At 42.5% G+C, this 19,034-nt stretch overlaps 1 protein-coding gene across 1 annotated transcript in view; it reads right to left on the reverse strand.

The window, feature by feature from the left end:
- Window positions 1–690: 690 nt before the first annotated feature.
- LOC114658753 (cytochrome P450 2J4-like) overlaps window positions 691–19,034 on the reverse strand; it is a 63,896-nt gene continuing 45,552 nt past the window's right edge. The window contains exons 6-9 of the mRNA XM_028810798.2: window positions 14,642–14,783; window positions 9,495–9,682; window positions 6,228–6,369; window positions 691–1,200 (exon numbers count right to left, since the gene is read on the reverse strand). Coding sequence (XP_028666631.1) covers window positions 1,013–1,200; window positions 6,228–6,369; window positions 9,495–9,682; window positions 14,642–14,783 — 660 coding nt within the window. The 3' untranslated portion in view covers window positions 691–1,012. The remainder of the gene's footprint in view (window positions 1,201–6,227; window positions 6,370–9,494; window positions 9,683–14,641; window positions 14,784–19,034) is intronic.

Below are 19,034 nucleotides of genomic sequence, written 5' to 3' on the forward strand. Positions count from 1 at the left end.
TCTTCATTCCCTTCCTTGTTTCACCACGGTATTCACGTCTCCCTGCTGATAACTGCAGGTGAGCAAGTGATCACGGATCCTGTTGAGGACGACCCTAGTAATGACGTTACCCGGCACTGAGAGCAGCGTTATCACCTTGTAGTTGCCACAATCCTTCCATTTCCAGAAAAGGATGACAAGTCCTGTGTTCCAGTCAGTTGTGATGATGCCCATCTCCCAAATGGAAGCAAAGTTTGCTTGCTATGCCAGGAGGACAGCCTGAACACCAGCCTGGAGAAGTTCACCCCGGATACCACAGATCCCTGCAGCCTTCCCTACCCTCAGCTGCTTCACAACCTGTGCAATCTCAGTGAGACTTGGGGTTTATAGCTAATTGGAGGGTCAGCCTCAAGAACCGCGGTCCCAGAGACCAGAGGCACAGCTTTAAACTGCTGCTCAGAGTAGCCAGCCCAGCAGGTCACTCGTCCTGACTGCGAGTCTCCGAAAATCAGATTTGGATTTTATACATAACTGCAATGTTTGTTAACTTGGCATGTGGTGCCAAACAGTAGAACTGTGCCATCTAAACTTGGCACAATGACAGCTGATAGATTGGGGCAGAGAAGAAAATGAAGTCCAGAGTTGTGCCTTATAAAATGTATTGGTCATGTCCAGTAAAATCCAGTTTTTTGGAGAGAAAACCCTAAAGCACCAAATTTATTTGTGTTTTATTTAGTTGATATTGGTGAAAACAAATGTTTGTAATCATATACATAGTTTCTTTTAACAATCTGAAGTGTTGTTCTCACTGCTCTTCGGCCATTTGCAGCTCCTTTATTACAATAAAAGAGTAAAAGCTGTTTATTTTTGGGTAAGTAATTTAGGAGCAATAGTACATAAGGGGTTAATATAAAATTAACATGCATGAACTTTGATCTAAATTGCATATATAAGAATATTTAAAAATGAAGAGAAGCACACTTGAGGTGAAAAGTTTCATAAGGTGCAGAAAAGCAACAAGAGAAAGCCAACATCAAGCAGTCTGACCACGAGGGATGGCACAGATTTTGTGTGGCACAGGGGCGCGCGTGACGCCAGTGATGGCATCCAACGTCAGGCTTGTCCCTTCAGGGGCACGGAAGGTGAACTTTTTCAAGAGGCACGTGAAGAACAGGAAGAGCTCGATTCTTGCCAGTGGTTCTCCCAAGCAGTGCCGCTTTCCTGAGAAACAAAAAACAAAAGAAGTTCAATCAGGAATAGTGAAGTTAGTTTTTATAAGTTCAAAACTGTTATACAGAGGTGTGCACCTGGGGACCACCTTCCAGGCTCTAGTGAGGCTGTATCCAGCAGGGGGCGCACACTCCCTGGGAATAGGATTGCAGCTTTTGCTAAACCAAAACTGGCGTGGCTTTGCCTGAGGCCTTGACTTCTGACATTCGATCCCCATGAGCGGAAGTAAAGGTGTGTACACCTGATGAGCCCCAATTAGGGCATAACACGTGCTGTGTACCCTTTGTATTGCTTGGCAGGTACTATATAACACAGATAGTGCAGTGGCTTGGTCACCTCAGTCACATGGATGACGGTCTTTAATTAGATTAGGAGGCTCCGCCCCCTGCTCACTTAACTCACCCACCCCCGGGTTTGGTTAACCAGATATACAATTTTAAGAGATTGTTATTTTCATGGGAAGTGTCACATATGCATTATTTTCACTTTTACTTTAAAACTAAAACAATACAGTGGAACCTCGGGTCACCACCGTAATTCGTTCCAAAACTCTGGTCGTAACACGATTTGGTCGTGACCCGAAATAATTTCCAGCATAGGATTGTATGTAAATACAATTAATCCGTTCCAGACCGTACAAACTGTATGTAAATATATTTTTTAAAGATTAAGCACATATAGTTAACTATACCATAGAATGCATAGCGTAATAGGAAACTAAATGTAAAAACATTGAATAACACTGAGAGAACCTTGAACAACAGAGAAAACTAACACTGCAATAGTTCACGCTATAGCGCCACGAACCGCTCACTAAAAACACTTTTTTTTTAATGAGTTTTAAGCACAGGGAAAAAAATGAACATTTGAAAAATCTGTAATTTAATAAACCACCAAGAAAAGTAACATTGCAAAAATGCACGCTACGAACCAATCGCTGTAAACAGAAGTGGAGGTTAAAATCCAATAGAACAAAGTCTTCATTAAATACGAGGTTACAACAAGGCTCGAATCAGTCTCTTTAAAAACAAGCCCGATGTATTCTTTAATTGCCTTCTTGGCTTTATGCCAGCCCCCTCTCTCTCTCTCGCGCGCGCGCGTCTCTCTCTCTCTCTCTCTCTCCGTCTCTGTCTCTCTAGCTCTTTTGTGCGCGAGCCTCTCTCTCTCTCTCTATCTCTCGCACACGCGTGTCTCTCTCTCTCTCTCTCTCTCTCTCTCTATCTCTCGCACACGCGTGTCTCTCTCTCGCTCGCTCGCTGCACAGGGGCTGCACGGGGAATGCACAGGGAGAGACTGAACACGTGCGGAAATCATCGGTGCGCACAAACCGAAAGGGAAACTGGCGTATACCGTGAACAGATGCAAAAGTTTGGCGAACTTTTTGGTCGTAACCCGATTTGTACGTTTACAGAGACGTTCGTGAACCGAGGTTTCACTGTATTTGGAATTATCGCATTGAATTTTGATTCCGTATTTGGACTTACATTGTGACAACACAACGTATAACTGCCCGTGAGTGAATATTGTTTCTTTCTCTCTAATAAATAAAATGACTTTTTCAAATGTTTGTCCCTGTTCTTTCTTCTTCGCTTAGTCGTTGACGTGTCATCTAAAACGTATAACATTATTGTCCTGATAAAATTTATAAGAGCTGAGAGCACAGAAAGTGTGTCTGCCAAAGGCATTCACACAACTGAGGTTAGATGACCGTGGTCTTGTTTGAAAATAGTTGTAAATACAGCGTGACTTGAAAGAATCTCATGTTAAAAGTCTCCATCTCATGGGACTTCATACCGCGCCAACATTTTTGGAATGTTTTCATTCTTGCTGGCAACATGAATTAGATGATCTACAAGTCTCTGACTTAAAGTTTAATTCCATACAATATATTTGAAACCCACAAATACAGGGTGAGCGTAATTTCAAATGTCCCATGAATCTTCACTTCAGATTGTCCTCTTTATATTGGGAGGTCTGAGTCTCCCTCAATTCTCCCTGAGTCTCCCTCAATACAGTGAAATAGCGGATGCCTTAAACTTACATTTTTTCTGAGGTGTTTTAGAAGTGAGCAAGTGGATAATCTCCCAGAGGTAAACTAAGGAGGTACTGAGGGATTTGGAAATTGTAGAGGGAGAAGTACTGCTCAGATTAAATAAGCTGAAATCGAACAAATCACCAGGACCAGATAATATTTATCCTTGTGTTCTTAAGGAGGCTAGTGAGTACAGATATAAACCCTTGACGCATATTTTTAGGAAGTCACTGCGCACTGGAGAGATTCCGAAGGACTGGAAAATGGCAAATATCATCCCATTATATAAAAAGAGTGGCAGTGCAGATCCACACAACTGTAGGCCGGTAAGCTTAACATGTATCACAGGAAAATTAATGGAAGGAATTATTAAAGATAAGATTGAGCAACACCTGGCAAGGACAGGAGTTATTCTAAGCAGTCAGCATGGGTTCAGAAGAGGGAGGTCGTGTTTTACTAACAGGCTGGAATTCTATGAGGAGGCAACAAAAGGATACGATCAAAGTGGAGCAGATGAGATTATTGATGTGGACTTTCAGAAAGCATTTGATAAGGTGTCACATGCGTTGGGCATCAGATTAAAAGAGGTGGGAGTTCAGGGTGATGTTTGTAGATGGGTGCAGAATTGGCTCAGACAAAGGAAGCAGAGGGTGATGGTGCGAGGAACCTCATCAGAACTGGCCGATGTTAAGAGTGGTGTTCCTCAGGGGTCAGTGCTAGGGCTGCTGCTATTTTTAATAAATATAAATGATTTAGATAGGAATATAAGTAACAATCTGGTTAAGTTTTCAGATGATACCAAGATAGGTGGATTAGCAGATAATTTGGAATCCGTTATATCACTACAGAAGGACTTGGATAGCATACAGGCTTGGGCAGATTTGTGGCAGATGAAATTTAATGTCAGTAAATGTAAAGTATTACACATTGGAAGTAAAAATGTTAGGTTTGAATACACAATGGGCGGTCAGAAAATCGAGAATACACCTTATGAGAAGGATTTAGGAGTCATAGTGGACTCTAAGCTATCGACTTCCTGACAGTGTTCAGAAGCCATTAAGAAGGCTAACAGAATGTCAGGTTATATAGCGCCTTGATGTGTGGAGTACAAGTCACAGGAGGTTCTGCTCAACCTTTATAACACACTGGTGAGGCCTTATTTTGAGTTCTGTGTGCAGTTTTGGTCTCCAAGCTACAAAAAGGACATAGCAGCACTAGAGTAGGTCCAGAGAAGAGCGACTAGGCTGATTCCAGGGCTACAGGGGTTGAATGATGAGGAAAGATTAAAAGAGCTGAGCCTTTACAGTTTAAGCAAAAGAAGATTAAGAGGTGACATGATTGAAGTGTTTAAAATTATGAAGGGAATTAGTCCAGTGGATCGAGACTGTTATTTTAAAATGAGTTCATCAAGAACACGGAGACACAGTTGGAAACTTGTTAAGGGTAAATTTCACACAAACATTTAGAAGTTTTTCTTTACACAAAGAACGATAGAAACTTGGAATAAGCCACCAAGTAGTGTGGTAGACAGTAAGACGTTAGGGTCTTTCAAAACTCGACTTGATGTTTTCTTGGAATAAATAAGTGGATAGTACTGGTGAGCTTTGCTGGACTGAATGGCCTGTTCTCGTCTCGAGTGTTCTAATGTTCAATTATAGGTGACGATCCTTGACTTAGGTGCTCCTTGAGGAAGAGCAGAGTGAGTGACACTTCAACAAGTACTTCCAGTGTAAGGGTGGTAGCCCATGTGGAGCACTTCTGGATCTGGCAGAAGCTCCCCCAACACACCAACAGTACAAAACAATATGATTTATTTTTGTATAGCCCAAAATCACACAAGGAATGCCGCAATGGGCTTTGACAGACCCTGCCTTTTGACAGCCCCCCAACCTTGACTCTCTAAGAAGACAAGAAAACCCTTGTAGGGATAAAAAAAATGTAAGAAACATCAGGAAAGGCAGTTCAAAGAGAGACCCCTTTCCAGGTAGGTTGGGTGTGCAGTGGGTGCCAAAAAAAAAAGGGGGTAAATACAAGTACAGAGCAGAATTCAACAGTAGATGATATCCCATAATATGATTTGGATTTGTTCAGAGTCCTGGAGACCTCAGCCACCAGGCTGCCTCCCCCTATTGGCCATTCCACAGCTGAGACAGCGCTGGGCTAGTCAATCCAATGAAAGGACCCCTCTACCCAACGTTTCCTGCGATCCTCCATCAGATGTGACCAGGCCATGGAGGGCAATTTAGCATGGATATCGGGATATACCCTTCTTTTATGACCACAGAGAGTCAGAACCTCGGTTTTATATCTCATCCAATGGATGGCACCATTTTTACATCACAGTGTCCCCGTCACTGCAGTGGGCCATTGGGATACACATTCGGAGCACAGGGTAAGCGTCCCCTGCTGGTCTCACCAGCACCTCTTCCAGCAGCAACCCAAGCTTTTCCTAGATGGTCTGACATCCAAATACTGTCTGGGGTCGAAAAAGGCTTTGCTTGAGGTAGATGACCTGTTCTGAAGTGCAGGTGTTATGACAAATTGAAATGTACCAAAAATTCACCAAACAAGAGGAACTCTCAAAATTTCTTAAACGTGTTGAGGGCAACTCATCCCATCAGCCTAGAAGATACATATGAAGAGTCTGGATTGAGATTTGATGCTACACAGGGGTGGCATCACAACTGAAAAGGAGCACAGGACCTCACAAGTGTCTCAATGTTTATGAGTGCTGACCCATTGAGTATTCTGTTGGCATTCATCAGGAATAACATAAGATTAGTGACAACAATATGTTAATCCCAAGAAAAATAAAGAATGATACCATTGACATTGTACAAGAGCAAGGCTTATATTAATCAATAAGACACTAAACATGCAAGAAGAACCGCATAATTCAGGAGAAGAAGACATTGGTTATTCATATTTGAAAAAAAATGGAAGCTCCATATCCATCTAACAATTTAAAAAATAAAATTCTCCTTACCAGCAGAGAAAGGCATAAAGGCTTCCCTTCGCCGGAACTTCCCATCCGGGGTGAGAAAATGTCCAGGATTAAACGTGTCGGGGGTCTCCCACTCATTCTTGTCATTGAGGACTGAGCTCAGATTAATGAGTACGGCTGTATCCTGAAGACAAAAACAGCAGTCACTCTCCATACCACAACAAAGAAAGCTGTAAGGAAGAGGGTGACACAGATTTACGAAAAATATCTTAAATAAAGTTGGACGCTGCGGTTCACTAGAATTGCTGTTTTAAAAATTCTTCTCCTAAATCAATCAAACAGGAAACAAAAGGTCAAAAGCTACATATCACTAGGTGCCCCTTTGTAGACTACCCAGGTGGCACTCCGTGTCCAGCAATGGGAATGTGTTGTTTATAGAAATGCAGTTCATAGTTTGAACCTTTGGTAATTATGGTGGAAATATTAAAAGAAAAGAAATGTGGTACAAAGGAAATGATAGAGTTAACTTGCTTTAAAATGCAACATTCATTCCCAAAATACCTTGTAGTATAATCATTTATACATTGTCACACACGCGTGTTTAGGAGACAGCAAAAGGGCTTGAATGAATGTAATTCCACGCCGGACCAGAGGGTGGCGAAGGTGTACTCATTTTCTCTCTCAATCCCTTGCAGACCATTCTCGGGAAATCCCGCCTGTCTCTGGGGCAGCCAACGATGTCACTTCCGGTTCCGTACCTGATGATATCACTTCCCTTACTAGCCTTTAAAATCGCCATCTTGTATTTAGGATATCAGTTCTGTTTTGGACTCAGTTGTGTGAACATGTCTGCTCGTAATAAGCATTTTTGCAGCAAGGCAACATTATATGGGTGTCTGCCCCAAACCTTCGTAATGTTTTTGTGTCGTTCTTGTGACAACATACAGAAATGGCCAAAGAGGATTGTCGCTAATGACTGAAGTTTAATTTCAGCTGTAACCTCCCAGGGATCATGAGCCCCTTTGCTAGAAACAATTGGTGGCAAGGATGGGATTCATACTGAGCCACTTGCTTTAATGCTAGCTAAGGTGGGGATCCAGCCAAAATATGGGTTGGCAGTCCATGGACCCCCATGGCTGAGTGATTCAACAACCTGGGTCCAACCTAAATGGGGGATCAATTTGCTTGAAATAATTAAGTTGGCAGAATGAAATTTGGGTGAGAAATGTCAAGCGAAAAGTGTAGCAAGCTGTAAGGGAAATTTTATGCAAGTTGGACTTAAGGGTCCAAAGGATAAGAAAAAAAAAAGTGGAGATGAAGAAATGCTAGCAATTTGGTAGCATTACAGAATAAGCGTTTTGCTGTAGAGACCTGGCAAAAATTCTGGTGTGTGACATCCACCATAATACCGATATGTTAGCTGAACTGAGATACCCACCAGAGAAAATGGGATTTTGATAAAGTTGGCGGGAAGCTGGGGGGTGCGGACTAAGGAAGATAGACCCTTAACTCAGTATATGGATGTTTAAAAGTTTGCTTGAATTGAGAAAATTTTGGTTAAAAAGTATGCAGCGGAAACACGCAAAGCAAATTACAGAACAAGAGGAAAATGTGAGCCACTGAAAAGTGTTGCTGATCTTTTAGTACGCCATTCCTGAAGACTTTGCTACAGTTCAACGATTAATGGACAGGAATGGCTGAGCTCCACACACTAGATGTGCCGTTTTAAAAGTTCTTCTCCTACATCCATCAAATGGGAAACAACTGACAGAGGTGGGAGAAATCAGAACTAGAGAGACGTCCATTGTCAGGCTGTTAATGGAACAACTCTTCAGCTTCCCAGCAGGCTTAGCAGCCAATTAGCCCAGGAACAATGAGTTCATGTAAGTATGAGTGTATACAGCATTCATTTTATTATTTTATTAGATTTTATTATTTAATTAGATCACCTTTGGAATTAGGGCGGCACAGTGGCGCTGCTGCCTCGCAGTAAGGAGACCCAGGTTCGCTTCCTGGGTCCTCCCTGCATGGAGTTTGCATGTTCTCCCCGTGTCTGCGTGGGTTTCCTCCCACAGTCCAAAGACATGCAGGTTAGGTGCATTGGCGGTCCCAAATTGTCCCTAGTGTGTGCTTGGTGTGTGTGTGTGTGTGTGTGTCCTGCGGTGGGCTGGCGCTCTGCCCGGGGTTTGTTCATGCCTTGCGCCCTGTGTTGGCTGGGATTGGCGCCAGCAGACCCCAGTGACCCTGTGTTAGGATATAGCAGGTTGGGAAATGACTGACTGATTGACCTTTGGAATTAAGTGTCTTCCAATTGTCAAGAGATAAGCGTAGCAAGCTGCAGGGGAAATATTGGTTGTGGCCACAATTTATGCAAGTTGGACTTAAAGGTCCAAAGAATATGAAAAAAAAACTGGGGAGTTAAATGTTAGTAATTTGGTAACACAACAAGTGAACATTAGTGATTAAACATTTTGTTATAAAGAATAGGCTAAAATTCTGGCGTGTGACATCTATCGTAATACCAATATGTTAGCTGAACTGAGATACCCACTAGAGATATTTTAGTTAGCCGTTCCTGATGAATTTGCTACAGGATGGGGGGCATGAGCTGATTACAGCGACGACCACACCAGATTGGGACCCAAGTGCGGCCGTGCAACAGGTGACACCTCAACACCAAGCTGGCACAGTGTGAGTTTTTTTTTTTTTTTTACAGTGGCTGGAGTGCCAATCCTGCCACCAACACCCAAATTGTCCCTGCAAGTCGGAGGACCTGCTTGCAGGGCTGGATGCAGATTAACGTCATACCCGGGACGGAGCAATGGCAGGTTAAGGGTTTGGATCCCTATGCCCTCAGTGCAGTGCCAGGGACACTGTTTTGTAAAAATGGCATTGACCTTTGGATGAGACATAAAACCAAAGTCCTGACTCTCTGTAGTCATTAAAGAGCCCTACAGTAGGGTGTATCCTGTTGTCCTGGCTAAATTGCCCGCCATGACCTACTCCTTCTGGCCCCCTAATTATCCCCAATCTCTAATTGATTATCTCTCTCATTCATTACTTTATCACCTAACAGCTCATGTGTTGTAAGCCTACTGATGCAAAAATGGCTGCCATCTCGTCATCCAGATGGATGCTACACATTGGTGTCTCCCCACTCACTATTTAAAGCGCTTTGAGTAGTGAGAAAAGCACCGTATAAATGTAAAGAATTATTATTTATAGAGCAGCGACCAATAAGCCCAGGAACGCTGAGGAAACATAAGTATGAGTGTACACAGCATTGACTGAATTATTTTATTAGTTCACCTTTGGAATTAAGTAGCCTCCAACTGTCATATCCTCCGTGGTCATCTTGATAAGGTTGACGGGAACAACGTCGGCTTTCCTCTGGACCTCATGGACGACTGCCTCGGTGTACGGCAGGTTGATTTTGTCCTCCATCGACGGCAGACGAGTTTGGCCCAATACACTGTCGATCTCAGCTTGGACCTTCTCTGGTATGAAAGAGAATCGAGAGCATCATATCACAGGCTGATCATCTGTAGACTGCCCAGGTGGTACCCATCCAATCAAGTAGAAAAGGTGAGTGTGATATCATTTATACATTCATCCATCTTTTAATAGTTGGAAAGGGAGCAGTGGTGTAGCTAGAGGGGGGCAAGGAGGGACATCTGTCCCCAGGCGCAGCATCCAGGGGGCGCGTGATGATGCGGGTTCTGCTCCATACTCCCATCTTCTATTAGGGAACACTGTCGATAGTTATAAGCAAGATGAGCTAGACAGTGAGGCAATAACAATGGAGCAAGGGGATGATGTATAAAAGTGCAAAGTGCTTTATTCAACAAAATGAAAAACAAAGTGCAACAGTGCAGTGTCCAAAGTTCAATAAATAAATAATCCAATAAAAGAAATGTGGAGGTTTAAAATAATTACAAAAACAAGCCTTTAAAATCGAAGTTAAAACGCAATGCAGGAAGCAGTCTTTTAAAAACAATGACAAGCCCGGTGCTTCTTTTCCATTAGTGTCTCACCTGCTTCTCCCATGCGGGCCCTGCAACAGGCGAGACGCTCTCTCCATAGCTGACCTTCTCTGTGCCTGACTCTACTACTGTCAGTCGCCTTACCGATCCTTGGCTCTGGTCGGCTCCCCCTGACAGTGGCTTGGGATTCCCCAACGACCAAGGCTCTCATGCTGGGGACACCACATCCCAAGTCCCGACTCCCGCTGCCTTCCACGGAGAGTCACCTGTCTTTCAGTCACTCCCGCTCTCCGAAGTAATCTCAACGGTATCGACCACATCTAGTACTCCTGCGGGTGTCGGCCAAACACCCAGGCTGCCTGCTCAGCTGCCGGTAGCCTTCACTCACTCGCTCTCCCGCACCGGCTTTCTCGCTCACTCGCTTCCTGCTTCCTCCACACTCTCCGTTTCCTTCTCTTTTCTTTTTCTTGTTTTTTTCTCTTCTCCCTTAACCGTCTCGGGCTTCTCCATATAATGGACGTGGCACAGCTCCCGGGAACAATTACGCTGCGGACCGTCTCTCACCTGTGCACTTAGGTGAGAAACGACCGCAGCACAAATCCACCCGGGAACCGCTTCAGCCACACTACCGCGCCCCCTCGCTACGCCGCAAGCGCGGTGATTATTCATCTAAAAACTGGCCTTTACTGAGAGAGCTGTGGACCTGCTATACCACAGGGCGCCGAACTGATGTTACAAAATTTTACAATGAAATGTTTTCCATTCTTAAATGCACTAAAAAGTAAATAAAAATATACCCAACAGACAATAATTTATCCCCTCCACTACTCTAACATGCTTGACTCCCACCCAGAAATATTCTTTGACGTTATTAAAGAGGTCGCTTGACTGACATGAGGCATTAGCGTATCATTGTCTAAGTTGTTGCAAACGCCATTTCTGTGTGCTAAGTGATTTGTGTTTATGTGTTTGATAGAAAATTGATTGGGCTGTGGTGAAGTATTCTAGTAGATGGCTGCAAAAGTCTAGACGTTTCCCCATCATATTTTCATACGAATAAATTGTAAGTAATGCAGTTTTTCATAAATATATAATTATTTTGCTTTATAATTTGCTATATACTTTCTTTAAAATAATTTTTAAATGTGGAAAATGAATTTTTTCTTACAAAAACTAATGACGGATTTAGATAATAGAATAATATTTTAGAATAATTATATTTTCGAACTACCATTGTTGTCTTAATTATTTTACTTCAATCTATCTTTATACATTTAGCAAAACCTTGAAAATATATGCATAAAAGTGCTTTAAAAAATTAAAATATTTAAAAATGTAAAACTATTTAAAATAAAAAATATGACATTTTTCTCTTAAAATACTATTATTTTGAATATATTTAAAAAAAATTTCTTTCCCTTCCCCATTGCATTTTGGCAAACAGGAGGGAGCACGAAATCTTCAGTTGTTCCCGGGCGCTGAAAACCCTAGCTATGCCTCTGAATGAGAGGACATGCAGGCGGCTTTGGGCACAAAGCAGAAAAAAGCCCTGGATGATGTGCGCATCCACACAGCCATTGTTATAGTTCTGCTCCATTTTCAAACAATTTTGTTTTCTTGTCTGCTTAAAGAAACCTGCCTTTACGTGGAGTCATTAATGAATCAAGACGGATTTAGACATCTGTGTGGTCCTACGGCGTAGCCTGACGCGCACCTCCTCAAAGATGTGACTACATGTAGCGTCAACGTGAACCCAATGACTCTGATTGGCCAGTTCAGTAGCTACGCATTGTGAGTGCCACATGGGATGGACAGGCATCCCTACCGGGAAAGGGTAAGATTCCTTACCCGGATGGGAGGCCACAACTGGATGGACAGGTGCCCCAACCAAGAAAGAGAAAGGGGACTTACATGGGCCAAGTGGATGGACAGACATCCATGTCAACAGAGGAGATGATTTCTTACCTGGATAGGAAGCCCCAAGGTACATGTGTAACACCTTCCCAAGAGCGGCATTTGGGGGTGGCAAGTGGGGCGACCGCCCCAGGCCCCGCACTTAAGGGGATCCCACTTTTTAGTTCCGTGTGTCCCATTCGAGTGGATTTGTCAAGTTACAGTATATTCTCCAGTATAGATCAACCATGTCTCCAGACAGGCTTTGCGGTCTGGCGATCCTATCTATAGAAAGAGACATCGCATCCAGATTAGACTACGAAGATGTCATCAACAACTTTTCCAATCTGAAGGCAAGAAAAGTGAATTTTCGTCTCTGAAACTGGAAACCGGAAAGAGACTTCATGAGGGTACCTCTTTGTTAATTTCACACTTCCTGTCGAAACCCTGAAACTCACATTTTATTTGTAGGCCATAAACACGTCCGACTATTAATGCACAAAAACATGATAACCGGCTGACATGACATCAACGTGAGTTATGACGATGACATCCTGCATATCGAGACTCAGAGTATCCTTGCAATTTGGGTCCTTTTCTAGATGAGGCCCTGCTAATTTCCACATGACACCGCATCGCATTTCGCACTGTCGTGGTATTGTCATGAATTATGAATTGCACTTTTTTAATAGATTATATCGTTATATTTCGATAAAGTCCACGTGTTATCTTGCAAAAATTGAGCTGAATACTGTAGTGAGACAATCCGGTGTATGTTAACATTATTTTTATTAAATTTGCGCGCAAGTTTATACAGTTTACACATACCAGTAACAGCGTTTGACATAACTGGCCCTGTGTGGGGTTGGTCAGCCCTAGGCCACTGCACACTCCTAAGGCCGCCTCTGCACCTTCCCTGGCTGGGATAGAAGAAGAAGACAGGGAGGGACTGTCTCTGGGGGGGTCTTTATTCTTCCCATTTGCTAGATGGCAGCGGCCCTCGATATCGGCGCCCATTTGGGAACCAGCAGGGAATGCTAGGAATTGTAGTCCAGTAGTGCAGTCCGTGCACCGTGGATGCCACAAGAGGGCGCTTCAGGCAGATGTACTCCCTATTATTTGGGCCTTCCATGTAACCCAGAAGTACTTCCAACGGGCAGCAGCTCTGGCACCAAAAGAACTCCTGGGTCCTCAATGAAAGGGTCCACACTCCCTTGTCCAGGTGAGTTGTAGCTGGGAGGAAAGGAGGCAACGCTCGACTGGAGAAGAGCAGTGCGGTGGTGAAAGGAGAGGCATTAAGAAGAGAAAGTTTGTGCTTTTGTGCTAATACTGGGGTATTTTTGTAATAAACATCCATTTATTTGAACCCGGGACTGAGTTCGTGTGGTCGTGTTTGGGGCTCACTGGTGCCCCGTGTCCATCACGGCATTTTATAAAATGTGTTTTAATTTGTCTTCCACTATTCTGAAGTAAACATGGAAGAGATTAAGAAAAGACTTGTGAAGAATGTGAGAAAATATACACATTCATATGAAACGATCAGTTGGAAGTTTCAATTTATGGCATTGAATATCGGCTATCATTGGTTTAGATGTCGGCAAATGTATGAAAAAGTGGAAAAATGTAATGATCAAATACATTTGCCTATGGAAGAAAACGTGTAACAAGAGTAGCGGTGGTCCTGAAGGGCCAAAACTGCCTGTCACTTCTGCTGCAAGCTTCCTTTCCCTAAAGCCAGCTCTCAGTGCAGTGCAGAATATGTAAGTTAGCATGATATTAATAAATGTCGACAACTAAAAAATGTATCGACCAATTAAAAACTGTCGGCGAATTTTCTTTGTTCTCTAAAGTCAACAAATTCAATTAAATCATGCATGCAGAGCATGGAAGGACCGGGGGGTGAGTGTATTTTTGAGAACGACACATGGACGTTTACACGGCATTATTTGGCCGCACTTCCGCCACACCCAGAAGTGTGGCCAGAAGAAGCTAGTTAGCCACCTGGAGTCTTTCCAGGTGCCCTATTAAAAGGGGCCAGTCTGACCATTCTTTTGCCAGATTCGGGAGGAAGAGGACAAAGCCTGAGGAGGAGTGGAGGTGGATGGACTGGCGACAGAGAAGGGACTGTGTTGGGCCCTGAGCCTTGTGTCTTGATGCTGGTGTATGTTCACAAAACTGTAAATAAATGTGTGCCGGGTGCAAAACATGTCCCCTGCCTGTCTATGTCCGGGATGGCTTCACTGCTACTTGATTATCTTTATTATGTGAATGCATATCGGTTTATTCTTATTTACTATTTTTGCTATCTTATTTATTCATTCACATTTGTATCTGTTTCTAACCTGCTTTTCTTTTCTTGCAAGTTCTTCTTTGGCATCTTGTCTAGCACTTTGAGCCTTGTATGAAAATGTGCGATAGAAATAAATGTTGCTGTTGTCATTGAAGCATCACTCACTCTGCTTTACCTCCAGAAGCAAATAAGTCAAGAATCGTCACCTAAAAATGAGGAAATTCAAAACTCCCAATCTAAAGAGGACATTCGGAGGTGAAGGATTATGGGACATTTGACGTTACACTCACCCTGTATTTGTGGGTTTTGAGCCATGAAGAGCAGAGCCCAGCGGAGTGTCGTGGCAGTCGTTTCGCTTCCAGCCACAAACAAGTCTAAGGTGTTTGAGCACAGAGCCTCTTCGGTGAATCCGGCATCAGTGTCGTTTTTGCGCTGAAGGAAACACGAAATTGTTAGTGTCACATGAAGCAGTGCTGGCATTTTTAATAGAATCATGCAAACAGTATGTAATGTATTGGTGGAACTGCAATTTATGCATGCAGTACTTCCTTGTGGTTATGTAAATTAAATAACTATCCATCCATCCATCCATCCATCCATTATCCAACCCGCTGTATCCTAACTACAGGGTCAATGGTCTATCAGACCATTTTCTTCTACTTTTTAATATAGAAATAATGATAGAAAACACTCATGAGAAGCATATTGTTAAAAAAACGCTTCTTTGACTCATCAGCAGCTTTAAAACTTACAAACATTCTAAGCAGTCAGTCCGTTTATAGTGCCAACTATAATAGCGAGGAGAATGTAAATAGTAAGGTGGAAAGATTTAATACTAAAGTGAGAGCTGCTGTTGACTTAGTTGCACCTGTAAAGACAGTTAAAAAATCTTCTAGCATTGTTATACCATGGAAGATCCAAAGAGTGTCTGATCTAAAGAGAACATGCCGTAGAGCTAAGCGTAAATGGAGGAAGACTAAACTAACTATTGACTATGAAATATTAAAAGTTAAAATAACAGAATACAAAAACACAGTCCGTCTTGAGAGGCGCTGCTATTTCTCTAAGATTATAAATAGCAATGCTAGTAATCCCAGAGTCTTATTTTCGACGATTGATCATCTGTTAAACCAGGTAACTCAAAGGAATGCCTCCTAAGTACTTCCAGTAAAATCTGTGAGGCTATCGCTGTATTTTTCAATCAAAAAATTAATGATATTAGAAATAACATAGTATATCTCCCCAACACTAAGGATCCTCCTAAACCCCAGTATTCAGTAATAAACAAATTAAATTCTTTCACTAGGATAGATTTACCTGATTTACATAAAATAATTTCTCAAATGAAACCCTCCACCTGTGCCCTTGACCCAATACCAACAAATGTTTTCAAAGAAGTATCGGGCGTGCTTATTGATAATGTTCTTGACATAGTAAATTCGTCATTAGATACGTGGGTCTTCCCAGACTGTCTTAAGACTGCTGTAGTTAAACCCCTACTTAAGAAAAATAATCTCGATCCCTCTGCTCTTGAAAATTATAGACCCATCTCTAACCTGCCTTTCTTAAGTAAAATTCTAGAGAAGGCAGTCATTATGCAGTTAAATGAGCACCTCAATAAACCTGCTATTCTTGATAAATTTCAGTCAGGTTTTAGAACAAATCACAGCACAGAAACTGCACTCGTTAAAGTTGTAAATGACTTGCGGGTAAATGCAGACAGAGGCCATTTATTTGTTCTCATCCTCTTAGATCTGAGTACCGCATTTGACACCATTGATCATAATATTCTTAAGAATCGCCTTAGTCAATGGGTGGGCCTCTCTGGCAGCGTCTTAAATTGGTTTGAATCCTACCTGGCAGGGAGAAAATTCTTTGATAGTTGTGGTAATTATAACTCAGACACATTATATCCCATATGGTGTTCCACAAGGCTCTATGCTGGGTCTGCTGCTTTTCTCAATCTATATGCTTCCATTAGGTCACATTATCTCGGGACATAACGTGAGCTACCACAGCTATGCTGATGACATACAACTGTATTTATCAATAGCACCTGATGACCCTGAATCTCTTGATTCGCTAACACAATGTCTAACCTGTATCTCAGAATGGATGAATAGTAACTTTCTCAAATTAAATAAAGAGAAAACCGAAATCTTTGTGATTGGCAATAATGGATACAATGAGGCTATTAGAAATAAACTGGATGCATTAGGATTAAAAGTCAAAACGGAGGTAAAAAGCTTAGGGGTAACCATTTTTTCACTTAAGAAACATAGCAAAAGTTAGACCTCTTATATCATCGAAAGATGCTGAGAAATTAGTTCACGTGTTTGTTTTCAGTCGACTAGATTACTGTAACGCACTCCTCTCAGGACTACCCAAAAAAGACATAAATTGTTTGCAACTAGTGCATAATGCAGCTGCTAGAATCCTAACCAGGAAAAGAAAATCTGAACACATCTCTCCAGTTTTTATGTCACTACACTGGTTACCTGTGTCATTCAGGATTGACTTTAAAATTCTGCTTATGGTTTATAAAGCCTTAAATAATCTCGCCCCGGCTTATATATCGGAATGTCTGACATCTTATATTCCAAATCGTAACCTCAGATCCTCAACTGAGTGTCTCCTTAGAATTCCAAGAGCAAAACGTAAAAGAAGTGGTGAGGCGGGCGGCCTTCTGCTGTTATGCACCTAAAATCTGGAATAGCCTGCCAGTAGGAATTCGCCAGGCTAATACAGTGGAGCAGTTTAAAAAACTGCTGAAAACACATTACTGTAACATGGCCTTCTCATAACTTCACTGTAATTTAATCCTGATACTCTGTATATCCAATTCATTATAATAACTATTCATTCAAAATCTGTACTAACCCCTACTCTCTCTTCTGTTTCCTTTTCCGGTGTCCTTTTGGTGGTGGCTTGTGCCACCACCATCTACCCAAAGCTCCATGATGTTCCAACAATGATGGATGGATTAAAAGCCAGAAGTCTGTATGACCATCAGCATCAAGTGACTCCGTGAGAACCCTAACTACAAAGAGGACTATTTCATTTATGTTAGGTAGAATGCCCAAAGGGGACTGGGTGGTCTCGTGGCCTGGAACCCCTGCAGATTTTATTTTTTTTCTCCAGCCATCTGGAGTTTTTTTTTTGTTTTTTCTGTCCACCCTGGCCATCGGACCTTACTCCTTTTCTATGTTAACTAATGTTATCTTATTTTAATTTTGTATTTTGTCTTTTATTTTTCTTTTCTTCATTATGTAAAGCACTTTGAGCTACTTTTTGTATGAAAATGTGCTATATAAATAAATGTTGTTGTTGTTGTTGTTGATGGGGGTCTGCTGGAGCCAATCCCAGCCAACACAGGGCACAAGGCAAAAAACTAACCCGAGGCAGGGCTCCAGCCCACTGCAGATTAAATAACTAAATTTGCTAAAATTCTCTTCTGAAGGAATATCAGCCTGTCAATAAAGCAATGTTCGGGGTGAGAACCATTGTAGGGCACTGTATTCAATTTAGATTGTCCTTTATGATAGAGGGTTCTTCACTCTACATAATAACACGAGTGTAATACACGTTACACATAAATACATTTCAAGCAAAAACAATGCTGTCTTATGGTGCAGCAATCTAACATCAGATCATGAAATTCTCATTGAAAAAGTTTGAATAGATTAGTTAGACAGAACTTTATTTGTCCCCAGGGGGAAATTTGACTTTTCAAAGAAGCTCTTTAAATAGACAGATAGTGTGGAAACTGGCCTGGATACAGACAGGCGGACACCGATGGTTCACCCAACACATGTTTATTTACATGATTCATATTTACAAAGTGACAGCACACAACCCCAAAACTCCCCCAAAGTCCAGACCTCACAATGCATCTCTTTCTCTGGTCTGCCTCCACTCCTCTCCTCCTGAGCTACGTCTTGCTTCCTCCCGACTCCAGCCATCGAATGGAGGGAGTCAGACCCTTTTATACACACCCAGAAGTGCTCCAGATGCAGTCCCGATTAGCTTCCGCTGGCACTCCCCAGTGTGGCGGAAGCACCGGCTGCGCACCCGGACGCACTCTGGGTGTCCCTGGTCTTTTTCCCCCCAGCACTTCTGGGTGTGGCAGAAGTGATGAGGGACAGGGCTCCTCAGGCATTTGGGCGCCCCCTGGCGGTGACCACGGGCCCCTATAGGGTTGAGCTTCTAAGCTCTGTTCCCATGGTCTGGAGGAGGCGTAAGCTCTCATCTGGTCCTCCTGGGCATCCTGGCTGGATACCACCAGCAGCCACTCATTACGATAGATAGATAGATAGATAGATAGATAGATAGATAGATAGATAGATAGATAGATAGATAGATAGATAGATAGATAGATAGATAGATAGATAGATAGATAGATAGATAGATAGATAGATAGATAGATCCTCCCCCAGACCATAGATATGTAGGTTAAATGAACTGGTGATCTTTAACTGGCCATAGTGTATATGTGTGTGTTTGTGTGTGTGTGTGTGTGTGTGTGTTTGCCCTGCGATGCTCTGGCTCCCTCTCCAGAGTTTGTTCCCTGTCTTGTGCCCTATGCTAGTGTGCATAGGCTCCAGCAGACCCCCGTGACCCTGTTCAGTACAAAAGCAGAAAATAAAAGACTGACTACAGTAAATATAACATTTGAAAAATTAG

The sequence above is a fragment of the Erpetoichthys calabaricus genome, chromosome 10, assembly GCF_900747795.2.
Source record: "Erpetoichthys calabaricus chromosome 10, fErpCal1.3, whole genome shotgun sequence".
NCBI classification, from domain to species: Eukaryota; Metazoa; Chordata; class Cladistia; order Polypteriformes; family Polypteridae; genus Erpetoichthys; species Erpetoichthys calabaricus.